This window comes from Vombatus ursinus, unplaced genomic scaffold (genome assembly GCF_900497805.2).
Source record: "Vombatus ursinus unplaced genomic scaffold, bare-nosed wombat genome assembly UNPS02014807.1, whole genome shotgun sequence".
NCBI lineage: Eukaryota > Metazoa > Chordata > Mammalia > Diprotodontia > Vombatidae > Vombatus > Vombatus ursinus.
In genome coordinates this window covers 13920348-13948321 of record NW_020954585.1, presented here as the reverse complement: position 1 = coordinate 13948321, position 27974 = coordinate 13920348, and the positions used below count along the sequence as shown (strand labels likewise).

Below are 27974 nucleotides of genomic sequence, written 5' to 3'. Positions count from 1 at the left end.
TTTTATAAATTCAGAGAGGCATCTTGGTATAATGGATTGAGCATTAACTTGTAATCAGGAGGATTTGAGTTCAAGTTTTAGCTTATATACCAACTGCCAACCAATTGCCATCCACAGGTAGGCAAGTCAACCCAGCTAAAGCAGCAAGGTACCCTGCAGGAGAGAAAGGATCCATATTTTGGCAGGCAAATCAAAGTACCACCACCATACTGACCACCATTCCCACTCAGACCATAGTGGAGACAGCTCAGGAACCTAAACCAAGAAGCTTTGGGACTAGCAATGCTTCCAGCACAAAGCCCACAGCCATGATCCTGGGATGCATCCTGACAACTGTTCCTGTGGTACTAAAGTCATAGCTACTGAAGGCCCAGAAAAGAAAATTCTTGTTACCAAAATCTTTTGCATAGTGAAATGATTCAACATTAGAAACTGATATGATTTTATCAGAAGAAATTACATCAATGAAAAGACATTACCATCTGCTTTGTCAATATACAGCAATGACCATGGAACCATACAATCTAAGCAGCAACTGAAACCTTGTATATGGGTAGTCTCCCCCATTACAATGTGAGTTCTTTGAGAAAAGAAACTGTCCTATTTTTTTTCAACTTGTATCCACAGCACTGAGAACAATGCTTTGCACACAGCAAGCACTTAATGATTTTTTAAATTTATTCATTCATAGTTAGGCATGTGATTTAATCTCTCTCAGCACACATTTCTACAAAACAGGGATAACAATACCATCTGCTTTAGAGAATTTCTGTGGGGATCAAACGAGATTATATATGTAAAGTGCTTTATAACTCTTAAAATACTATATATATATGTATATATGTACATATATATATTACTTTCAGTATTATTATGGCATAGATGCAATAGATAGTATACTGATTTGAATTTTTAAATTAACTGACCCAATTTTTATTCAAAGACCTCTGTTCACTTCTTAGTGCTACAATAAAACTAAAAAATCTTTTTTTAATATCACCTAGCATGTTAATCAAGCCTCAAACAGTATAAACATTGTACTTGATAAATTATGATTCAGGGTATAATGAGCAGGCACACGAATAGAACAATGTTCAAAGGAAGCTTATTAACTCACCTGTCATATTGCAGTATACAAGAAAAGGTCCCAGGGGCCCACTTCCATCCGAATCGATATAATAAAAACCGGAAGTGTTCCCTCTGTGCTTATAGGCTTCACAGGACTGCTCATAGATGGCTGTAAAGGAACAATATTCATTACAAAAGGAATAGAATCTTAACATTTTTAATTGCTGCAAAATAAAGTTCTAAATTTTGAACTACTGTGTGTGTCATATATTACCAATTGAAAAGAAAAAGCAAATGCACATTGAAAACTTATAAATTTCATTTTCCCATTTAATATATAAGGAATTATACATAATCAGAATGGGGAAAAATCCTAATAGGATTATATTTTCATGACATGTAATTTTATTTCTCAATCTATCATCTATTTGGCCACCAAAGGAGAATGGATATAAAAAGATAAAATGATGATTTGGAAGCATTTTCACATTATGAGGAAAGGTAGTGTCAGCATGACGCTGTCCCAAGAATATGGTGGTAGACATTTCTGTGTATTTACAAAGCCATGTTTCATTGCATTAATTACTCTTCTTTAAAGATTATGTTTCTGAAGAAAAGAAGGAGACAACCCAATAAATAAAATGCTGAAAACCAGAGATCTAAATTCCATACAGAGTGAGATTCTGTTAAAATCCATGTTACTGGATTTCTGAATTAAAATGATAATTAAGCAACAAATACTTTCTCTATTATAGTTATACAACATTAAACTGTACATCTAAATTGCATTAGTTTAATGCTTAAATCAAAAGCTTTTTATTATCCAATAATCTTGCTGTAGTTAGAAAATTAAAAAGTAATTATGCTTTGCACTTATTTAAAACAATTTAAAGATGATAAGTATTTTAAATTAAAAAGGAACATACTTAAAATGGCAACTTTTATCATTAAAACTTTTTAAATGGGTTTAAAATACTCACTTAAGTATTCTGCAAATGAGACTTCAAGATAATTTGAATTCAGAACATCAGTAGAAATATTTATATGAAATGTGTCTCTACATGATAGTCTAATTCATTATTGAATATTTTGCCTTGTACAATCTGTGTGATTAATAGTCAAGAACAACATATTTTATTAAGCTTCACCACTAACTTAAATGAAGGAGAAGCAGGGTAATCTTCTTAGCACTCTGTATATCTTATGTACCATCCCTTTCATACATGAGCATTTGGGTTGCCAAAAAAAGCATATAAAGATCATTTATGTAATGAAAATTGATAGAATCAACTTCATAGGAAACAAAGTCTCTCAGATAAAATGCTGAGAATGTTCTGAGGACAAGAAAAAGATCCACCAAATACTGAATGACATACTGATGGGACCTGTTTGAAGGCAGCAATGACTGTGGTACAAATGGAAGCAGGGCATTATGGTCTATCATCTCAACTGAATGTGACTTTTCAGCATTTAAACATTGTGATTAATAAAGAGTAATAAATCATGAAATTGTTTGAGTTCTATGGGAAGATTATATAAGGATTATAGGGTCACCTTTGGCAGAAAGATGGAATTATTGAGATTCATATCAAACATTATCGATGCCACTGCTCATAAGGAAATAAGTTTGAGGCCAAGTTAGAAGCTATAGTAAATGGAAGGCCATAGAAATATAATGGGATGTAAGATCTGAGGGGCAGGACACGACCAGGTAGAGAGAGAAGCAGGAAAGTCAGCTGTTTGGGTTTATTGCTCACTAGCACAATCTCTTATAGACTGAGAGAGGGGAAACCTTTTGGGGTTACCTGTGTTGCCTTCTATGGCCCTTTCTGGTTTGAAGACAATCAGAGGGAAAAAGACAGGCTTTCTATCTGTTTTCCTGAAGAGCTAACTGGACGAAGCAGAACACCTCATTATTTGAGGAACTGGGTGTTATAAGCTACGCGGTCTTATCATTAGCTATAATTTGAAAGTGAAAAACACCTCATAGGTCCCGAGGAGATCTGAGGACCTTGAAAGTTCTCTGCCTCAAGGGAAATACTTGCAACTCAAAGAGAATAATACTTTCTTAGCACCCTGAGCAGAGTGTTTATGTGCTAAAAGCATGTGCAGCAGAGAGTAGCCGTTTTGCCCATCAATAGAACTCTGAGAACCAGAAAGGGAGCAAAGAGAAGAGAAGCAGTTTTACCCAACAGGTTACACATGTGGCAAACAGTTATCTAAAGAAACCCAGGATATCAAGGATGCTATCCAGGTTCATGAGGTACCCTGGGCATGTGGGTTTCCCTACTCAAATGTCTCCCTGCTATGTTTCTGTAAGTGTGTATCCATCCTCTTCCAGGGATATTATATGCGTTGGTGAGAGAGAGTGTGATTCAGGTATGAGTAAATGTTATAATCATTCCTGCTTTTACCTTTTATTTTAAAATACTGTAATTTTTTTCCTTGTTTTGTGTTATTATATAAAAGTTTAATAATTAAAAGTCAATACTGATTTTGTGAAAATGGGAACCATGCTGGTGGAGAATTGGTAGTTACAGTGGCAGAGAATGAATGTACCTCTTCCTCCCCCTCACTGCCCCCACACACTAGGGTTACCCCCTAGGATTCTAAGAAAGACGTTAAGTAGCCACGTGATCATAGCAATGTCTAGCTCTGTTCTAAGGGGGAAAAAAATGGCTGATGTGAAGAAAGGGTGAATGAAACATCTACAGAAAGATGAAAGTAACAAAGATTCCAGCACTGGATGCTATGTCTATAGTCTACACCTTAACTTTTTTCCCAAGGTATTAGGTAAAACATTGGAAGTGAAGGCATTCCTGCTGTTCACCAGACTCAGCACTGTAGTGCTGAGTCCCCACCAAAATACTTCCCACTTACATAGACAGTCAGCATGACACCATTGATCCTTAAACATAAAACATTTTCTTAATGATATGCCAAAAATTGGAATAATCGTGACATTTACCATCCATCTTGTGAATGAAATTATGTAAACCCAAAGGGAAACAGTTCCAATGAAAACGAATATTGATTTCTCTGAAGAGACCAATATTGACCCCACAGGGAACTCACTAATCAATGTAGATTCAAAATGAGATGTACAGAATTTAGAAGAAAGGCTAGCATGAAGAAGAAGAAAATAAAAGCATGCTATAGTCCTATGAAAATAGTGTCAGGAATGCTAAAGCTCAGGATTAACTGATATGAGAGGAAAACTAAAGTCAAGGGAAAATGTTTGTTTGTTTTAACTATATTGGGAGAGAAAGTAGAATTAAAGAAGGGATAGCATTTTTGCTTAGGACATCTTAGATAATGATAACTGGAAAGAAATAGAAGACAGAGCTGCCTAATTCTTATTTTATTTCTATTTACTCTGAAAAAAGAGAATGACCTTTATTCTGGGAAGTAACAGAAAAAAATATAACTAAAAGGAACTTGATGCTTAAGTAAGGAAATAGTAATTTCCTTTGGCAATTTCATTGCCTTTGATGAAATCAAGTCACCTGGTAAGTCACTGTAAGCGACATTTGAAAGATCATAGAAAATAGGAGAATCACTACAAGTTTGGAAAAGGGTAAATGTCTCAATTTTCAAAAAAATTGAAGAGAACAAATCCTGAAAACCATATACCAGTGAATGTAACTTTGATTCCTGGGAAAATAATGAAAAGATAATTTAAAAAATTGTTGTTGAACCATTAGAAAAGAAAGTGATAAGTACAAAGAGTCAGCAATTTATGAGAGGTCATGCCAGAACTATTTCATTTCCATTTTTTATAGGATTGGGAAACTAGAAAGTGAGGAGAATGCTGCAGATATACTGTCTCTAGTTTTTAGCAAAGATTTAGTTAAAGCACACACACACACACAAACACAATTTTCTAGAATTTGAAGAAGTATGGATTAGGCAATAGTACAACCAGATGGGTTCAGGATGATTTGATGGCCAAACTCAGAAAAGTTGTTTAGCACCCACTTTCCTGCACTTGCTTAGAAGATATTCAGACTTTTGTTCACTTTCTCATGTTGTTCTGGACTAGATGACACAGCTTATATTACTTCCCTTTGGTTTTATTTATGATTGCTTTATCAGGTGTCCTTTTACATCTTTGGTGGGGAATTGCTTCAAGGAGCTATAACCTTTCAGACAGCCATCCTTAACCATCGCTTATGTCTTCCTCTCCCTAACTTCTCCCAAACCTATTTTTCCTTTAATTATAAATTCCAGCCCCTCTATCCATCCCTTTCCTCTCAGGAAAAGACCCTTGTTTTGTCCTCATTTTTCTTCTTCACCATCTTGATCCTACATTTGACTAATTCAGCTGTGTTCTTGAGTCTCTTTTTCCCCTTTGTCCTATTATTCACACCTTCCCAAAGGTTAACTCTGTGTTAACATAATTATTTTCCTTTTCCACTCCTATGTACATCCTAATGATCCTGGCTAGAGGAAGTCACACAAACATATCAACTGAGTCCACTCCACGTTTCCATTATCTATATTAATTCTACTCTCATCCACTCATGGTGATTCTTTTATTCTTCCCTAATTGACTTTCAGCTCCCATTGTAACTTCTAAAATATTTCAATTCTCTTTATGCCCCTAACACTGACCCCTCCCCAACCACCTCACTAGAGTACCTCACTACTCTGTTATGAAACTAGAGACCATGCATCATGAGAATGTTTTTCTACCCTAGTTCATACCTCAAAACCCTTTTAAAGAATATTCCATTTTCTCCTTTGTTCTCGTCTCTGAAGAAAAGTCAACATTTCTACTTGTAGAGTTTTCCCTTACAATCACTCTCATTGTCTCTGTCTGTCTCTAACTCTCTGTGTCTCACTGTCTCTGTCTCTGTCCTTGTCTCTCTTTGTCTCCACATCCTTCTATCCTGGAGCCTTTATTGTTTATTGCTTCCTATAAATGCCATTTGTATAGTCACCCAGATGTATAACCTCAAAGTCATCTTTTACTTTACCCTCTCCTACATCCCTCATAGATAATGTTTCCAAATTTTACTGATTCTACTTCCACAACATATCTCATCCTTCTGCTCTTCTTTATTCCTGTGATCACTATCTTAGTTTAGGCCTTCATCACTCCTTACCTGGATGACTGCAAAAGATTTTAATTGGTTTCTCATCTCCAGTCTTCCACTTCATTAATTTACCTTTTATTCAGTTACCAAATTAATATTCCCTAGAACCTTAAAAATATGTCTGACCAAGCCACTTACTACACAAGAATCTTTAGCAGCTGTCATATGAGGTGGATATATGGGATACTTTTGCTCATTTTCCCCCCTTAAATGTTTAACTTTGTTAAAGGGGAAGACTCCCTAGATGGGGAAAAGGAGTGGCAACACATAAATAAAAATGAATATGATTTTTTTAAAAGGCAAAATAAAACTTAAAAATAAAATATTTAGTCAAACAAAACAAAACAAAACAAAAATATCAGTAGCTTCCTGTTGACTTTAAAGGAAAATACAGATTCTTCAGCCAGCCATTTAAAAGCACTCCACAATTCAGCTCCTTGAACCTTTCCATTCTTATTATTATCAGTGTGCACTATATATTCTAGTCCCAAATTGTCCTTCTGAGCACTCCCTTGTCTGTCTCCACAACAGACTGTTCCCCTTTCCTAGAAAGCACTCTGCCCTTACCTCTGCCTTTTCAAATCCTTAGCTTTCTTCAAGGCTCATGTCAGGAACCACTTTTTATACAAAATCTTTCTAGATTCCCCTGGTTGTAAGTGCTCCCTCCCTCCTGAAGTTGTCTTGTTTTTATTTACCTCTAGGTAAACTTATTATTTATTTCTATGTATCCTCTATATTGGAATTTAAGTTCTTTAAGGGTAGGGAGTTTTTTCCTGTTTGTTTGTTTTTATATCCCCAGTGCCAGGTACAGTGTTTGACATTTAATAGGTACTTACATATTTGCTGAATTGAATTGAATGCAGATAAATGCAAAACAAAATAAAATTTCTATTAACAGCAAAGGTTATTTTGTTGCTATTTCAAGGCATACTCTCTACTTTTAGTGAATGATCTCTTATTCACAATTTTTTTATGCCTAAATAAAAAAAAGTTTTCATAATATATAAAGGACATATTTGAGTGGCTTGCTTTTCTTTATTTTCATTGGCTATGAAGTTTTTTAAAAAATTCCTTTAACAAAAGAAACATAAAAGTAAACAACCTTATTTCTAACTATGACCAATTGTTAAACACAAATGGTTTGTAATAAATTGCATAAAATCAATGTTGTTCTCATTAAAATCTACTTGAAAGGAAATATGAACTGTGTGGGTTAGCTTTCCATTTGTTCTCTAATTTGGTACCAGTGGAGGCAGCCTTTAGATTTATTATCCTAGCATAACTGAGTCTGCCAGTCTAGCTTTCTGCCTCACACTATTGTTACTAATCAATCACTCTGTGTTGGGAAAACATTTAGCTCTCTTTGGCATATTTTTCCAATAACACAATATAGTCAATTCAATTATCAGATCAAATTTGGATCACTAAATATGACCTATGTTTATGCTCTCACATTTTTTCATAGGATCACAGAATTTAATAACAGGAAGGAAGCCTAGAGTTTATGTCAAACAAACCCTTCATTTTACAAAGTAGGAAATTAAAGCTCAATGGCTAAGAGTAATACTGGGAGGGAACAGGATTCATTTGCAATTATATTTAGATTACAGTTACAATCATCAATATTTACTGAGGACCTTATGAACAAAATACTACACTAGGTAATATAGCAGATTCAAAGATTTTCAAGAGAAGTGCATGCTTAAAATGAAACTTAGAGACAATAAATACTGTAAGTGGTCAGTGAAAAGAAAGATAATTTGAAATATCAAGGGTCCAGGCATGCTTAACAAAAGAGATAATACTTAAATTCTTCCTTGACAGATTAAGGCTGTGAGTGCAAAAGAGGAAAAAAAATGCAAAAAAAATGTTTAACTTAGAAAAAGGAATGATGACAAGGAGCTAAATCATTGGAGAAGATGGACATAGACATTTAAGGTAAGAGGAAGAACATTGAATATGTTATGAAAATGAATGTATGGTTTAGGGGAACATATATCAAGAAGGATGAGTAAGTGACTATGTTGAAACCCAGATTTTTTCATCATTCAAGCCTGCAATTAATGCATTAAATGAAGTAAAAAGGAAAAAAATAGAGAGAAAAGGGAAAAAAATCCTCAAAGGGATTACAGAGAAACCAGTAGAGAGACTAAGGGAAAAAAGAAACTCCACTGCCAAACACATGAAATAAAATAAAACCAGAAAAAATCTCCAAAAGAAAATAAGAGAGTAACAATTGTATTCCCCAAAGAGTGACTGAAGCAACTGTAAGAAACTCAAGAGTGGTTAAGAAGCTCAATAAAAATGATTTATTGAAAATGCAATTATGTAAATTAGAGATCTTAAAGAATAAAAAAAGAAAAATAAGTGAATTTACTCTTTAGAAAATACAATGGAAGTCAAAATAAAATAGTGTATTACATGCAAAAGGAAAGTACAGATGAAAAGGTGGAAGAAAATATAGAGCAAAATCAAAAGACAACAAAACTGGAAGAACAGATAGCTGACCTTGAACACAGAGCATGGAATGACTGTCTTAGCAATAGCTATCCTCCCAGAAAACATAATGAAACATGTCAGAATGCTACATGCCAAGAAATCATAAGAAAACAGCAAGAAATACAATAGAGAACAAGATGAAAACAGTAGAATTAATTTGATGGGAACAGACAGACTGAGTTTTACTCTTAAATATAGCCATCAAATTTAAGACTTTTCAATAAAAATAAGAAAAGTCTAGCAAAGTGCCAGGAATAAGTACATGTTTTTAAAAAGCACCAATTTATATGAATCAGAATTTTTCAGCAATAACTGTAAAGGAAAAGAAAGCATGGGCCAAAAAAGAAAAAAGAAAAGACAAACGCTACCTCCAATTGCTCTACAGATGCATTGTATATTAAATTACCAAGGAAATATTTTATAGAATCAGAAAAAAATAACAAATTCATATTAAGGAACAAAAGAATAACAGATGGATCATAGAGGAAATATTGTTTAAAGATAGGAAGGAAGTAGGCTTTATATCATCAAATCAAACTAAATTACATAGTAGTAATTATCAGAACTATCTGACAGAGGAGAAAAAATGGAAAAGATGATCAGTTGAATAGACTAGATAAATAAGCCTTAGCAATTAAGACAGATAGCAATCTAGAATTTGATAAACACAAACTCCTGAGAAAGACTCCATTCAAATAATATTGCTGGAAAAAACTTTAAAGTCATTTGGCAGAAAATACACTTTCCATAAGGCATTTACATAATTTTCATAAATGATAAAATGCATACAATGAAAGGGATTTAAGGATATTTGGACTAGTGACTAAAATTTGCATTCCTCCCTTAAAGGTGCTGAGGTAAGAGGTACTGTTATGAGAGAAGAAGGGAGAAAGTGGCTCCAAACATTCTCCATGTGATTTTCCTTGATCCCTTTTATTTAGAATGACCTCTTTCTCACTATATCTTATAGCACCACTGTGTATTCCTTTGCTACTACATGTAGGCTGTGTGGTTTAGTAGAATGAGCACAAGATAGTGTCAGAAAAACTGGATCCAATCAAAACTCTGATACTTACTAGTAGCTGTGTGACAACTGGTAAGTCCCTTTATGTCTCTGAATTTCAGTATCCTCTATATATTTCCATTACTGATCTTGCCAGCTTTTTATGTGAAATGTACTTTGTAAACCTTTAAGGATTATATAAATGGAGTTATTATTATTAACTGTGTGAATTTGAACATGTCAATACCTTTCTATGACTCCATTTACTTAATGTATAAAATGGCAATATTAATACATATATCAGCTACTTCCTAGTGCTTGCAAGAATGAGAGTTAGAAAAGGTCTTAGAGTTAACTTCATCAAATCTCTCCAATTTACAGCTGAGGGAACTGAAATCTAGAGATGTTAAATAACTTGCCCATAATTACACAAGTGGTCAATAGTATTAGAACAAATATTTAAACCTAATAATAATCATATTTATAATAGTAGCTCACATTTATATATCCTTCTAATGTTTGCAAAGCACTTTACATGTATTATCTCATTTGATCTAAATAACAATTCCATCTGGTAAATATTATTATATATAAGGAAACTGAGGGTCAGAGATATTGACTTGCCCAGGGTCACAAGAATTAGTTCTTCTGACTCCAAGTCTAGTGATTTTTCTAGAATGAGGCCTTTAATGAGGAAAAAATGCTGCTTATACTTTAAAGCACAATAAATAGTTGAATGTATTAAATACATAGATAGACAGACAGACAGAGACATAGATTTGAGGGGAGATTCAGACCTGTGAATCAATGATTCCCATGTGGAAGAGTCCTGTTGTGAAAAATGCTTCCACTAACATAGGTTAACAATTTAAAGCTTAGATATTTCCTTGGGGAAATGTTTAATGACTTGCTCATAGTCATAAAGCCAGTATCTGTCCAAATCAAGAAAAGAACACAAGTTTTCCTGACTCCAAGACTGACCCCTATTTACTATATCAAAGCAGTTAACTACATCAAACTAATCAACCAACCAAAAAAAGAATCACTGGTTCTTAGCATTAGCAGTAGCATCAAATCCTATCTCACATACTCTCTGTGTATCCTTGGACAAATCACTTATTCTCTTTTGTCCTCAGTTTTCTTGTCTGTGAAATGAGGGGGTTGGATTGGATGGATTCTGAGGTCTTTTCCATATTTAGGTCTATGCTGTTAAGCAAAAGTTATTAACATATTTTAAATTACACTTACATTCATGCTATTTTCCCCTTTTAGGTTGTAAATTCCTTGAGTTCAGATGTTATATCTTATTCACTGTTATATTTTCAATGTAGCCACAGATCATAGAGTCAATCTAACCCTTTATTTTATAGACTGAGATCCAGAGAAGTTAAGTGACTTACTAAAAGATACACAAGTAATAAGTAGAAGAAATGTTGAATGAAAGAAAGAAAGAATTAATAAAGATAAGAAATGACTGGCGTGTATTTTAGGATCCAAACAAGAACACAAATGTGTATATGTGCATATGCACAAACGTACTCTTAAAAACTTAAACAAATAAACATCATGGGGTTAAGTAGAAGGGAATGATACAGAAAGCAATAGTGATAACCATGGCAACTGGGACACCAAAAGGCATAAGCAAATGTATTTGACTTACAGGAATGACAAGTAGCTCCCATGTAACCAGTATTTGTACAGTTGCAATAGAAACTGTTCCATGATTGTGAGCATTCACCACCATGTTCACAATAGTTAGGTAAACACCTAAAAGGAGAAGCCAATACAATTACTATCTTCCCATATTCAGTAATCAAAATTAAACTGGCTTTATTGACTAATGACTATTCTAATGTGATATAAGGGCAACATTAGTATCATAACCAGTGAAATTAAATATGACTAATAATCTTTGGGCCTGTCACCAAGATTCCCTAATCATACTACCACTCTACATATTAATAAAGTCATCAGAAACCTGCTTATTGTCATGTATTGGTAAAAGTTATTGTTAAAGTATTGGTAAAAAACTTTCTTCTCTTGCTATCAGAGGATCCCTTCCATAAGTGGCACAAAATAAATTGGACATATGACCAGGAATATCAATTGCTCAAAGAATAGAATACTGCTTTGTTATGTTAAACATGTATATAAATAATTTTCTTTTGTCAATTACTGCATGATTTGAAGAAAAGAAAAAATAAAAAAGATTACCCATATAATTCCATATACTGGAGGAGGATTTTGGATGACCAATTAATCCATAACCTCATATAAGAAGACAAACTTGGACAAAATCAAATTGATAATATGTGCCAGAGAGGATTAGTGTCTTTGGAAATTTAGGAGAGATGAGAAACTGAGATTTCAGATAGCACTCCTAACTCCCTAGCTTCCCATCCCTGCTGAAATAAAAGCATTGAAAGTGCTGACTACAATTAAACCAGTTAAACTGGTGAGGTGAGAATCTATTATGCTTTGAATGATGTCCAAAGAAGGAGATTCTTCTATTTCTTTTGATAAAACTAAAAGTTTAATTTAGGTCAGGATTCAAACTATTGTCACTTTTTTTTTGTTTTTGTTTTTTTTTAAGGCAATTGGGGATAAGTGACTTGCCCAGGATCTGGTCTGGGGTCAGATTTGAACTTAGGTCCTCCTGACTTCAAGGTCGGTGTTCTGTACACTGCACCACCTAGCTGCCCCCTTTTTTTATATATTTTTAATCAATGACAGGTTAACAGGAGAAGAGAGGCCAGGACAAATAAGTTTTAAAAATGAGAACTCAGTAAACACCCACAAAAAGGACAGTTATGACATTATTTTGCAGACCTTGAAAATGATTTAAGCAAATTGCCCTGGTGCATCTGAGAATAGTTTAAAATTTTAACCTTTTATCTCTTACTAGTAAATATGATTTGTCTTACTTTGACTGTATTTTTCCAAAATTACAAGCTAGATTAATTTTCATTTACCTCATTATTCAGTTTGAATTTGAATTTTATAAATAAAAAGTAAAACCAGTAAGTACATATGTATATGTATTTATGTGTTACCCATATGTAGGTAATGAATGGTATTGGTACATTAAATAATAGATATGATAATAGCTAATAACACTAACTAGCATTTATATAGTTTTAAGGTTTGCAAAGTACTACAAATAGTATTTTATTCTCACAAAACCACTGCTAGGCAGGGATTCTGCTTATCCCCATTTTACAGATGAGGAAACTGAGATAGGCAAAAGTTAAATGACTTGTTCAGCATCACCCAGATAGTATCTGAGAGAAAATTTAAACTTGGGACTTCTTGACACCACACCCAGCATTTTATCCACTACACCAAGCTGAATTACTTATTTTCAGAATAGATTTTAGTCCCATACTACATATAAACCTTCCTAACTCACTTTTTTCCTGTCTTCCAAAGGTTTTTCATTCTGGTTTTCATTGCTAACAGAGAAAGGAACTTTTATTCACAAATCTTAAGTGATTTACATTATCTTCATTTGTATTGATTCCTTTTCCATTCCAATTCATCTAATACTTTACACAAAGTGGAAAGTTTAGGTGAAATGAATGAAAATTTAACTATAGTAGAGTTCTTCAAAATATCACATTAGGAGACAATTAAAAGTACAATTAAACTTAACAAAGCTTTAAAATCTTTCTTCTAAAAATAATTAACTGAAAGTTGGGTGGGGGGAGGTGAATATGTAACCAATACATAAAGGAATGGCATGAATCTACATGAATGGTGTCAAGAAGGCTAAATCCATTAAGTTTATTCAGCACTTAAAGAAAAATAACTTCCTTAATGATATTTGAAACAAGATAGTGAAGATGGGTAGATGACAACTGAATAGAAGAATATGGTATAATAATAATAATAATAATAATAATAATAATAATAACAATAATAATAGCTTTATTTATATATAGCTTTATAATTTATAATAATTTAATTTAATAATTTAATTTGATAATAATAATTTAATTCAATTTAATAATTTAATTTAATAATAATAATATAATTTATAACAATAGCTTTATTTAGTGTTTTAAAGTTTGCAAAGCATTTTATATACATTAATTCATTTGATTCTCACAACAGGAAACTGAGACTCAGTGGTAATCTTCTTAGGATCATCTAGCTCATAAAAATCTGAGTCAGGTTATAAACCCAGGTGTTCCCGACTCCAAATCCAGCACTCTATACACTATACCACCTAAATACCTTGAGATGAGACAGAGAAAATAACACCACTCAACTCCTGTCTCGATTCCACATTTTTTAATCAAATAAAATAATTCTCAAAAAAAGAAAGGGTATAACAAACATGGCTATGAGAAAATTTAAGCCCAGGATAGCAGAGCAAATAAAAGGAAAACACTTGACTGTTTAGGGTAAGTTGAAATATGGAAAAGAAAAGTATTATGTTATAGGCTTTGAAAGAACCTGCAGATATGATTGCTAACTCACTGTAAAAATTAAAAATAATATTAATAATAAATTATAAAGGATAGAAAAGAGATCCCAAATGATTGTAGATGGACAAGTTTCATTCCGACTTTCATAATGTAATGAAGTTAGATTCTGAAATAGTACAGTGGCAAGCTTAAGACAGAACTCCTCAAAAATTCTACAACAGATCAGTAAATGAGTAATTCATGAGTACTAAGGTGAAAAAATGATGATCCTTAGGATCCTGAATGGGCCCACAGCACAATAGAATCAGCTAGTAGAATGGGACTTCAGACACCATCTAATCCAAACCACAAATGAAGAGACATACAGGAAGAATTTCTGATACATAATAGTTTAATCTCTTAGTGTCTCAGGTGACTCCTTATGGATATCAATAAATTGGGCATTTGCATTACATTGGGAGTTTTCAACATAAATAAAAATCATAGGTCTGACACCCCTCCTTTCCCAGACAAAAAAGTACAGGAAGATATGAGTTATGGAGGGCATTCACTTTTGCAAAAAAAAAAAAAAATATTTGAAAACACTACTGGAGCCAGTATTTGTATTAACTAACATGATACATTGTTGTACATATTAATAATGATAGTACTTATTTATCTAGGCTGATTTTTACAAAATATTTTCCATAAAAAAATCATAAAATAGTTATTGCAAATAGTGTTATCCACATTTTATGGAGAGAAAAATTGAGATGCCTGTTAAGTGACTTGTCAGTGGCCACACTGACATTTTTTTGCCAGATCTGTGACTCAAACGCAGGTCCTCTTATTTATAAATCAATATATCAAGTTCTTCTTCATAAATCCTAAAAATTTTTTACTGTGTTCTTTGAGCAAGTAGTTACATTTAGCACCTCTTTTCTGAGTTCAAATCCACATCTTAAATTGTTGCTGGGGTGGAATGAACCATGATAATGGATAAAGAAGAGGTAGAACTCAATTATTACTTAGTTTCAGTTTGCTCTGCCAAGGGTAATGAAGTTTAAAGGGAGGACTAGAACACAACTGTTAACAGAATTCATATCAAAGAAAAGTGAGAGAATAATGAGAAAGTGCCCAAAAGGATCTCATTAAAGAAGCCCTATATTATTCCAAGGTTCAGTTCAATCACCATAAAATCATCCCCAAAACCAGCATCTAGAAAAGTTGATTATCTATAGGGACTCCAACTTCCACGTGGCTTTTGTAAAGGATATGGTCCAAACGATACCTGTGAATATATTTGACAAACAAATGTTTGCTTACTTTATTCCTTATTTGTTATTGAAAGGAGGATTAATAAATAAAATTCCCTCTGTTGTTGCATCTTTCAATGCATTTTGCATAAGAGACAGTTGCTGGAGAAGAGATTTTAATTATAATCTTTTTTTTCCACAAGGACGAATACCATTTTTTTTTACCCAATTGATATTTTTTAAATGTACATACTGCTTTGTTCCATCAATAGATGTAGAAAAAATTATCAATGAAAGTTTATTTCTCATGTTTTTTATTAATGATATACTTGAACATAACTTAAGAATCCTAGTTACACCACTCACTACCTAAGTAATGTTAATTTCTCCATTTCACCTCATTAAGTCTCAGATTTCTCACCTGTAAAATGAAAGATTGGACTAATTGATCTTGGTGTCTAGCCCAATTCAGAATTACCATGAATACATCCCCTTATCTTTCAAGTAGAATTGGCTCCTCTTTATCTTCTGTATATATTTGGCTAGGTCTAATTGCTGTTCCCAACTTACTGCCTTAGAGTTTCCTTTATAGTTTCCTTTTACAGTTTTCTTTATAGTATATTTGGCACAGGATGGGTAGAGAACAACTGTGATCATTCCATTATCAAATTAATGAGTCAGTAACTATAGAAAAATCAGTTCCATTTCAATTCTATTTGTTCTCATTCCATGAATCCTTTTGCAATATTCTGTTTCAGTTCTGCTTTATGCCAAGCTTTCTGGAAGCTTGCTTTCCCTTCCATCCTTTTTAGAGTGTGGTTTTAAGGTGATAATGTTTATAGTCTCCTCTTGTTTTCCTTTGTAATGGTTCACAAATAAGTTTGTTCTCTAAACTGTTGTACCCCTAGCTAGCATTTTTCTTGACTTGAGATTCTACTGAAATTTTGTTTACTAGTTGAAGAAATTTCTTGGCTCTTTTGGTAAGCCTTGTCTTTTAATTGTTTAAATTGGTTTAATCTTCCTTATCAAATAATAGCAACCAGCATTTATATAGCACTAACTATGTGCCAGACACTGTGCTAAATGCTCTACAAATATCATCTCATTTGTTCCTCATAACAACCCTGGGAGATAGGTGCTATTATTATTCCCATTTCACTGATGAGGAAACTGAGGCAAACACAGGTTAATGACTTACCCAGGGTTACACAGCTAGTACCTTAGGTTGGATTTGAACTCAGGTCTTCCTGACTCCAGGTTCATCACTTTATCCATTGTACCACCACCTAGCTGTTCTGATAATTATTGGTAATAATTGCTAATAATTAATCATTTTCTATTTCTTAGAGTCAGCTAATTTTTTTTAAAACTAATTTTAACCAAAGCAGTTCTTGGGGTTCCCTGGGGAACCACAGCATAATTTCATAGGGTCCATGATCTGATCTCAAAAAAGTGTGGATAATACTTCACCTCTCTGTGATTGCTAGTCATGGCTCTTGTCTCCAAAACCACACCCACCCCATCTGTCTCCTTTCTTGTTGGGCTTTCTCTCCTCAGAGTAAATATATTGTAACTGCTCACCCACCTCACAGCAGTACCTGCCCAAATACCTCTGGAAATATAACTACCCTCCCCACACACACTCATAATTTCACCTTCTTCTTCCCAGATCACATCTTGAATACAGGAACTGCCCCTGTGAGATGGAATTTGCTCTGTGCTCTGTGACCCTGGCAGTTAAAAGCATTGCCTCCCTCTTTTTATTATGGGTAGTTTAAAGTCATAAAGATTGAGCAATTGGAGGTAGTTGTGACAGCATCACATCATCTTTCACCCACAATCCACTGAATTTCTGAAATTCCCTATTACTTTTGATGGCACACTCTCTACCCCACTTAGCTTTACTCTCTTTCACCCCATATGTTAAACTAGTTGCTAAATTTTGTAATTTTTATATTTCATATCTGTCCTATTCTCTGTACCCCCATTGCCAACAGTTAACTCAAGCCACAATTACCCATACCATCATGATGGACTCCAGCTCCAGAAAAAAATTGGGGGTTACTGACTTGACATTCCTCACTCCAATCTATCTTCCACATGATTCTTTTATGATTCATTTTATGAAATCAAACTAGGCCATCTTTTGCCTCAATTCTTTAATTACTGAATGGTCATTGCCTCAGAAACCTGAGACTTGGAAAGGACCTTAGCTTAAAAAGGCCAAGGTCTCCCACTGCATCCAGAGCCATTGCCAGTCATCCTGACCTCTGTCTTGCCCCTGGACCCTGACTACTATGGAGGACAGAGGCTGATGACTTTGCACAGTTCAGCTTCACTTAAATCCAATTCAATCTCAAGTCAAAACATCACCCTCTTGATGTCATTGGTCTTCTTCAAGAATGAAGGATGAACACACAGCTGCCAAAGAGATTGTACTAAAGTTCAGCTGTAAACATTTTCCCCCTACTCAGTAAACTCCAGTAGCCCCCTATTAACTCTTGCATCAAACATTATTTCATCTATATCTCATCCTGTTTTAGAATTTTGTTTTTTGTGAAAGCTTTATAATGTTCATAAAAATAAGTATAGTAGCATGTACAAATAATATATAAGTAAATATCCACATACTGAAGTTACACGCTCAAAAATGTTTCGTTTTGTTTTGTTTTGTTTTGTTTTGTTTATAGGCGTTCTTCATTGAAATAGTTTGAAGACTCCTGGCTTAAATAACCTTGGTTTTTAACTGATTGATGTATAGTTTCTTTTCCTCTTTATCATTTCTTCTAATGTGATTGAGATTGTTGCCCTTTCTGCTTTTGATTTAACTATAAACAGACAATTCTGAAACGACTCTTGTATCTGTAAATAACAATTTCCTATTTATTAAGATATGGCTAATTTTGTTTTTGTATATGTGATGCTATTCAGTTCCCATCATGCTGAGATACTTGTGATTATCCTTAATAATAGTAATCATGCTATATAGACATAAGGTTTCCAAGGAATTGGGTAGCTAGGTGACACAGTGGATACAGCATTGGGCTTAGAATCAGGAAGACTCATCTTCCTGAGTTCAAACCTGGCCTCAGACACTTACTAGATGTGTGACCCTGGGCAAGTCACTAAACCCTCTTTACCTCAATTCTTCACCTATAAAATGAACTGAGAAGGAAATGGCAAACCACTCTAGTATTTTTGCCAAAAAAACCTCCAAATGAGGTCATGACTCTAGCAGGCTTTTTTCATTTCTTAATTCCATAAAATATTTTTTCCATCAAATTCTCCTATTCCTATATTCATGTTCAAGTAACAAAGTGTGAATTTTGAGAATGTCTTGACTTTTTCTACAATAGATAGTGACACATAAGTTGTAACTATGGAAAAATCAACTTGCATATTATATTCAATGTGGAACCTATAAGGCAAATGATCATGGCAGACCCCATGAAATGATATTTCTTCTCCCTTTGATGTATGAGATTAAATCAATTCTCACTACTACTTTCTTCTTTGCTGGGAGAACCTGTGAGCTATCTTTGCATTTAGCTGCAGTTTACATATAGTTTATCTCTATTAATAACAATAAGGTCAATATGGAAATAGTTTACCTTCTCCAGTAGTCTTTCTGTATAGTGACTATTGGATAAACATCTCACAAAATCTCACAAAAATCTACAAATACAAATATTTGTAGATGGGTCAAAAATTGTCATTAAAAATACTCCCAGCCGGGAAGTTGGCCTAGCTGTTCCAGATTTTAAATTGTATTATAAAGCAGCAATCATCAAAACTACTTGGTACTGGCAAAGAAATAGAGTGGTGGATCAGTGGAATAGGTTAGGTATGCAAGACACAGTAGTCAATTACTATAGTAATCTACTATTTGATAAATCCAAAGACTCCAACTTCTGAGATAAGAAATCACTATTTGACAAAAACTACTGGGAAAACTGGAAAAGATTATGGCAGAAACAAGGCATAGACCAAAATCTCATACCATATACCAAAATAAAGTCAAAATGGGTTCATGATTTAGATATTAAGGCTGATAATGGAAGCAAACTGGGAGAGCAAGGAATAGTTTACCTATCAGATTTATGGCGGACAGAAAAATTTACGACCAAACAGGAGATAGAGAACATTACAAAATGCAAAATGGATAATATTGATTACATTAAATTGATAAGTTTTTGCACAAACAAAGCCAATGCAACCAAGATTAAAAGGAAAGTAGAAAATTGGGAAAGAATTTTTACAACCAGTGTTTTTGATAAGAGCCTCATTTCTAAAATTTATAGAGAATTAAGTCAAATTTATAAGAATAGATGTCATTCCCCAATTGATAAATGGTCAAAGTATATGAACAGGCAGTTCTCAGGTGAAGAAATTAAAGCCATCTATAGTCATATGAAAAAATGCTCTAAATCAACATTGATTAGAGAAATGCAAACCAAAACAACTCTGAGGTTCCACATCACACCTATCAGATTGGCCAACATGACAAAACAGAAAAATGATAAATGTTGGAGAAGATGTGGGAAAACTGGAACACTAATGCATTGTTGGTGGTGTTGTGAAATGATCCAACCATTTTGGAGAGTAATTTGGAACTATGCCCAAAGGGCTATAAAAATGTGCATACCTTTTGACCCAGCAATAGCACTTCTAGGGCTGTATCCCAAAGAGATCATACAAATGGGAAAAAGGACCCACATGTACAAAAATATTTACAGCAGCTCTTTTTGTGGTGGCAAAGAATTGGAAATTGAGGGGATGCCCATCAATTGGGGAATGACTGAATAAGTTCTGGTATATGAATGTAATAAAATACTATTGCGCTATAAGAAATAATGAGCAAATGGACTTCAGAAAAACCTGAAAAGACTTGTATGGACCAATGCTGAGTGAAGTGTGTAGAACCAGGAGAACATTGTACACAGTAACAGCCACGTTCTGTGATGACTGACGTTGATAGACTTAGCCCTTCTCAGCAAGGCAAGACTCTAAAACATCTCCAAAGGTCTCATGATGAAAAATGCTATCCACATCCAAAGAAAGAACTATGGAGTTTGAATGTAGATTGAAGATTCTATTTGCTAATTTTTTTCTTCTGTTTTGTTTTGTTTCCTCTTTCTGATGGTTCCTCCTATTGGTTCTAATTCTTCCTTACAACAACTCTAATGTGAAAATATGTTTAGTAGGAATGTATATGTATAGCCTGTATCAGATTGTGAGTCATCTTGGGGAGGGAGCAGGGGAGGCAGAGGGAGAAAAATTTTAAACTCAAAAGCTTATGGAAGTGATTGTTGATAAATCAAAATGAACTAATAAAAAAGAAACTTAAAAAAATTAAAATACCCCTTGACCCTTTTTCATCACTCTTCCACCAGCACTGCAGAAACAGATGATGGACACAAAGTACTTAATACTTTTTTGTATTTTTATCTGGTTCATGAGTCTTCAAGGTCAAACAATTTATTATAAATAACTCTTTGCATAACTAGGTTGGTCTTCCTACAGTAGACAGTTTATAGTGAAGATCATATTTAAAACTCTTTGAGTTTGTTAACAGGGCAGTTAAGTGATATGGTGCATGGAGAACTTGGGCCTGGAGTTACAAAGACCCAAGTAAAAATCTAGACTCAGACATTTACTGGTTGTGTGACCCTGGACAAGTCACTTAACCCTGTTTACCTCAGTAAAATGAGGTTTCCTCAACTGTAAAATGAGAAGGGTGAAGGGAATGTCAAGCTACTTCAGTATCTCTGCCAAGAAAACCCCCAAAAGGGGTCACAAAGAGTTGGACATGACTGTAACAACTAAACAACAATAACAGTTTATTAGAACCTTTAAGAGTTTGTGTTCTATCTACACTGACTTCAAGAATCCAGGTTTACATGACTTCTAAATCTTGATGAGACATGGATATTGGGCATTTTTCTTTTAAATAATAATGGAATCTACATTTATCTTTCTACTCACGTGCTATCTTGGCAACCAGATGACCAACATTTCCCTTTTCTACTGTTGGGGAGTTGCTTAGTACTATGATTAGTGGGGCCAGATTGCCTGAACTACATGCTCCCATTCAGATGGATTATGGGGAGGAAGAGTCAAACCATTTGAGGATAGAGATGGAGAATATTAGACTGGAAAGCAAAAACTGGGGAAAGAGTCATGATGAGAAATGGGTACCAGGACTGTGTGAGTAACTATGTATGGGTGCATTAAGCATAAGTCATGCTAAGGCAAAAGGTATTCAGCATTAACTGAATACCAACACACACACAAACACACACATATCCCTCCACTATAAATCCTAATGCAGTGATTCTTCGTTTCAGCTCTCTACTTAAATTTCTTCACCCCAGTCTTTCTGGAGGTTGGGGTGAAATCTAGAACTAAAGTATTTTCCATTGGGTAAAGGAAAAGTCAGTTTTGTTTTGTTTTCTAAATATGTTAGTCTTTCATTGTTTATACATTTATTTTGTCTCTTAAGACGGAAATTGTCATAGAATTTAACCACAGGCATTGCTAAGAATATGTATTGAGAATGCAGCTAGGAAGAGGAAATTAGGCTGTGTGTGTGTGTGTGTGTGTGTGTGTGAGAGAGAGAGAGACAGAGAGAGAGAGAGACAGAAAGAGAGAGAGAGAGAGAGAGAGAGAGAGAGAGAGAGAGAGAATCATTAGTTTACTTTTTTAACTTCTCAGGGAATTGAAAGAATACTTATAAGGAGATTCCTCTGGGCAATGAGTAAATTAGCAGGGAGGACTAGTACTGAAGATCCAAGGAAGAGATTTGGGAGAAATACCCTAGTCTATAAAGTTTGGTGGCAGGTTGAGGGAGGGAATGGCACTAAAAGAGGTTAATGGCAAGTAAGAGTGACTGATAAACTCTTCTTGCCAGAACAGCAGCATAGAATTACATTACTGATAGACATTCATACATATTAAATCAAATAATTAATTAGATAATACAAAAATACTTATAATTATTGACTAAATATTTCCTTTAACTATTGTTCATATTAAGTTTGAAATTTTTATTTCAAAGGAAAAGAATATCCATGTCTGGGAGCATTACACTACAATGATGTACCTGAGAATACTTAACACTGATTCTTTTAGAAAATATCTCATTTCAAAAAAATATACAATTATAAATATCTGTATGTATGTACAAATGTATACATATATTAATAAAATTATTTATAACTTGCTACTCTTAATTTTATCAAGGTTAAAATCATTATTTAACATACAACAGGTTAAGGAGGATGAACTTTAATTGTGTTAACTGAAAGATATGCTGTAGTATTTGACATAGTGAATCCCAAAAGTCTTAACATAGTTGTAAGCTTTAATAGCTTATAGCTGCACTAAGAACTTTGGAACACCCTATCTTTCTCTGTTCTGACTGAATTTTTCATATACATGCAAATGTATTCAAAAAAATAGTAGCATGATGTATCAAAGTCTTTTTTTTCTCTTTGTATGGTTCCTTTAAAAATGAGCTTGATTATCATAAAAGCTTGAGTGATTTCATTTAAAATATTTCAAAGTTATTACTGTTCATTTTAACAAGACAGCAAAGTAACCTGGCATTGGATACACATTTGTATTTTGCCCCAGAATCTTTTATCCTCTAGTATTGTATCTAGTTTTCTGTGTTGAGTCCACTTGACAACTCCTCTACTACATATAGTATGACTTTTCCCTCAGTAGCCCCTAACCTTTGTCTAAGGCAGCTACAACTTTTATTTTCATCAGAATTTTATTATTGTAGGAAGCATGGCATGGGAGTGGGGAAATGAGGAGGGATAATGCTTGGATGCTTAGACTTCATATTAGCATGGTATAACAACAGTTATTCCAAATTACGAATTATCATTAATGAAAATGAAATGGCAGCTGTGGCCTTTTTGGAGATCAAAGAGACAAGGATTAAGGATAAAGTATTAACTCTCATGGAACAGGTAATATATAAATTTATGTATGTACTTCCCCCAAAAACACTGTAATCCAGTTTTAGAGCCTTGTTTCCTAAATTATTAACTTTTTAAATATTTAGTACAAAACAAAATCCATTATAACTACAACTCATCAAATACAAAAACATACTACAATCTAAGGAAATGTTTGGGATTCTCTTATTGTACTTGAATATCATTTAAAAGAAATATTTTTTATCCATTTAAAGACTTTATTTTTTTATTCTTGATATGAGTATGAAAATATCCCATTTTACATTCTACCAAAGGAAAACAAAGACTAATGTTTCTTTTACCATCCATCAAGTTCTTTTGTCTACCCTCAAGTACTTGAAAAGAGCCATTTCAAAATAAAGATGTAAGACTGATCTTACCTGTCTATAAGGCCACATAAGTCTATCTGAAGGTCACTGAAATTTCCAAAGATGCTCTGCTGTACCAAAATCAGATCCACAACTTTGTTGCTAATGGAAATCTGTCTCATACATCCCTGAAAACCACCAAAAGGATTTTTACATTCGAAGTCAGAGCTGGTATTAGAACAACCTGAATACAAAAAAAAGGAAAAATCATTGTAGTAGTAATAGTAGTAGCAGTAGCAGTAGTAGTAATAATAATAATGGAAATTAATTATCATTATAGCAAAAACATACTATTAGAGAAGGTTTATGACAGGAAACACTCATTTTCCTTTGTAGATTGAAAGGTGATGAAAAATTTTGATTTTTATAATCACATATTTCCATTTTAAACAAATAATGTAAATAAAAGTGCAAGGAAAGTAAACTTTCCCAGCATTGTAACTGTCACACTCCAAGTTAGGAAATTGCAAAGAAAAGGCTGTGTTAAGTTCTGGAAGAAATCAAATCAGTGTTCATTTAGTTCAGGCAAAGTTTGATTTCGCTTTAAGAACAAATCTTAGGAATTAGAAAGTTTTTAAAATTAACGTGCTGTCTAAGAGATAGAAATTGACTTGCAAGTAGATTTAAAATGAGAGAGGCAATTAGAGAATATACTTCTTTTAGGATTTGTGAAAATCACAAGGCTTAGAAAGTACTATTAAATCAACAGTGTAGCCAGATTCCATCTCTAGATATAAAAAAAAAAGAAAATGACAACATAAGAAAACTATGTAAACAACCTACTGAATCTCTGTACATATACTAATATGTTTTTAAAAAGTGGACCAATGAGGTGCCTGATCTATGCCATCAGTTCAGGATTTTTGTTTTCTTTTCTATTTCACACTCCTTTTGAATGTTCTTTGTAGAGAATAAAGAGTTGTCTCAACACCAACATGGTAAAGAAAAAATGTAATCAATGGAAATAAAATGGGGGTAAGAGACAATCAGAAGATGCTGCAATAAAACAAAGAGATTATGCAGTAAAGCATTTCTCATGAACACTACATGAAAAACAGGGGAAAGGGTTATCTTATCCTTTTTTATATATTGAAGGGTGAAAATATTTGAAATCATTATTAGCTTGGCCTGAAATACAAATATTAATGGGTTACTATTAATACTCAAACAACATGATTAGTTTTCTTCCCCAACACTAAATTATTCTAATTTTCTTCCAGATCAATGTTCCTACAAGAATTATACATAATTTATTCAGAGCATTCTTAGGAGAAAATAATTTTATAAACTAAAAAATACTATACAAAATTTTATTGTAAAAATAGTATTATTAATCACCATTCATTTATTTAATAAGCCTTTATTAAATGCCTGTTATGTATTAGACACTGAGCTAGGAACTAGAAAGACAAATGGAAAAAATGAAAGTCTCTTCCCTCAAGGAGATTAAATTCTATTGAAAAGAAATAATGTTAATCTCTCTCTCTCTCTCTCTCTCTCTGCCTCTTTTCTCTTTTAAACCATTCAGAATATGCTTACTTTGAAATCCACAATTTTCTGCTTCATCAGGTGTTAATTGATTTTACTTTGTCTTGCAATATTTATTCATAAATCGACTCTTATTTCAGCTCTGGAGGCCATATTCCCTTATATATATTCTCTAAATATTTTCACTGTTTTTGTTTTTGCTTATGGTGAAGGTTTTTAACTGAATACTCTTTCTCTTGAGGTTTTTGGTAACTTTAGACTTTGTTTCCCTTATTTTTCCCTATTTCTCATTTTCTGACACCCTTTCCTTCCATGGAGGTTTCCCTGAGGTTGGATCTCAAAGTCATCTCAACCTTTTTCCAAGGCAAGCAATTCATAGTTCACCAGCCTCCATCTCTGTCCAAATTACCTATGGGAACAGAACTGGTGCCCAGTGAAGGCTGGACTTTTTACCTCAGGCTTAGTGGTATGCAACATAGTCACACCCAAGTGTCCTACCCCAGTTTCCTTTATTTTTGACGGAGTTCTGTTGGTCAGCTACTGTTACAGCTTGAGCAAGCTTCTATCTTTTGGATTTCCAAAGCACTGAGTGGAGAGAGGGGGTGTAGAGTTGAATTCTGTTTTGATTCCATGAGTCAGCTTGTGTAGGCTTACCATTGGGTTTTTAACTTAGGGTTGTTAGTATACTACCTTGTGGAAACAGTTGAAATTGCTTTATCTCTTGCATAATTCTCATTTTGGAAAGGTTCTAGAGGTAGTGAGGATCACATAAAATATCTTGTTGGGGAAAGGGAACCTGGGAATAGTGCCAGGACAGATGGCAAAATATCCTGGGCAGAAAGGTGGATGGGATATGAAACATGGCCTAGGGCAGGGTAGATATAATGAGTTAGGTGACCGCATTCACTCATTCACCAATCAGACAACTCAGTTCCAGGGTGGAATTCCAAAACTTAACAAATTAGCTCCTTCCAGGGAAAAGGGGTAGTGGCACAGGGTGGTCTCTGGGGATCTGGACCATACAGAGCTCTTCCAGGTGAAGATAAAGAAGGGTACAGTAATGGCAATTATGAACTGGATGGGTGACAGACACGACTCAACACCTAACAGAGAGCTAATGAACTAAAAAGCAGAATGAGAAAAGCATTCTGGATATGAGCAACACAGGAATTTGTTTTGTTTGACTAGACTTATATATGATACAAAAGTTCTTTTTTTCTTTCTTCTTTTGTTCTTTTTTCATTCCTTTCTTTCATTTCAGTAAGGGAAAAATGTTTAAAAATTTTAAAAAAAATAAGAGAAATGTAAAATAGACCTAGAAAGGTTGTTAGGCCCAAATTTTGAAGGTCTTTAAAGGCCAAATTGAGAGGTTTGTTTGTGATCCTGAAGACACGAGGAAGCCACCAGGGCCTCTTGATTAAGGAAGTGGCATTATCAGACCTGTGACTTTAGAAAATCATTGTGACAGCTATGAGGAAGATGGATTGGAGGGTGGAGAAAATAGAGATTAGTAGACCAAACAGAAGGCTTTTGCAATAGTTCAGGACAGAGGTAATGAGAGCCTAAACTAAGGTGGTGGTTGTGTGACTCAATAATAAAGGAGCAAACGGAGACATTATGGAGGCAGAAATAACAAGATTTGGAAACTGATTTGATAAGTGGGAGAAGTGGCTGATGAGAAGAGTGGTGCTGCCCCCAACAGAAGTAGTAATGTTATGAAGAAATAATGAGGGTCTTTTGATGGAAAGATGAATGGGTTTTATTTGGAACATTTTGAGTTTGAGAAGTCTACAGAATGTACAGTTGGAGGCATCCAAGAAGCAGTACATAATATGGACTTTGATTTCTGGAGAGAGCCTGGAAATGGAAAAATAGATCAGGAAGTCATCCGCATAAAAGGGATGGCTGACCCCCTGGGGGCTTATGAGATCACCATAAAAGAAAGTATATAGAGATAATTAGGGGACTTAAGACAGAGCTCTGGGGCAGACTATAATACTAACCAAACAGTATTGGCCACAAGGTTAGATCAGTCAAAGTAGGTTAGCAGGCAGTGCCTTGTAAATTATTCTGGTATCTATTAAGTTTCCAACAAAAACTGCAATAGTGGAACTGAGATTATATAATGGATATATTAAAATACAGGAAGAAATAACAGAGTTAAGAAAAAAGTATTAAAAAAGGGGAAATGACTACATGTATGAAAATATCTATAATAGTTCTTTATGTGGTGGCAAAGAATTGGAAACTGAGGGGATGCCCATCAATTGAGGAATGACTGAACAAATTGTGATATATGAATGTAATGGAATTCTATTGTTCTATAAGAAATGATGGGCAGGCAGACTTCAGAAAAACCTGGACTTATATGAAGCTATGTTGAGTGAAGTGAGCAGAACCAGGACGCCGTACACAGCAACAGCAACATTGTGTGATGATCAACTGCGATAGACTTAGCTCTTCTCAGCAATATAATAAACCAAGACAATCCCGAAAGACTTTGATGGAAAATACTAACCACATCCAGAGAAATAACTATGGAGTCTGAATGCAGATCGAAGCATACTATTTCACTTTTTTTTTTTGTTTGTTTGGTTGGTTGGTTTTTTCTATTTATTCTTTCTTGTGGTTTTTCCCTTTTGTTCTGATTCTTCTTTTACAACATGACTAATGTGGAAATGTTTAACATGATTGTACATATATAATCTATATTAGACTGCTTGCTGTCTCATGGAAGGGAGAGGGAAGGGGGGAGAGAGAAAAATTTGGAACTCAAAATTTTACAAAAATTAATGT

The 27974-nt window shown here is 34.0% G+C and overlaps 1 protein-coding gene across 6 annotated transcripts in view; it reads right to left on the bottom strand.

The window, feature by feature from the left end:
• The window catches only part of LOC114052343 (contactin-associated protein-like 4), a 587798-nt gene that overhangs the window by 135716 nt on the left and 424108 nt on the right, over window positions 1–27974 (bottom strand). For all 6 annotated transcript variants that reach the window (XM_027874897.1, XM_027874896.1, XM_027874899.1 and 3 more), the window contains 3 exons: window positions 23703–23874; window positions 11330–11436; window positions 1118–1237 (listed from right to left, as the gene is read on the bottom strand). In XM_027874897.1, the coding sequence (XP_027730698.1) occupies window positions 1118–1237; window positions 11330–11436; window positions 23703–23874 (399 nt within the window). The remainder of the gene's footprint in view (window positions 1–1117; window positions 1238–11329; window positions 11437–23702; window positions 23875–27974) is intronic.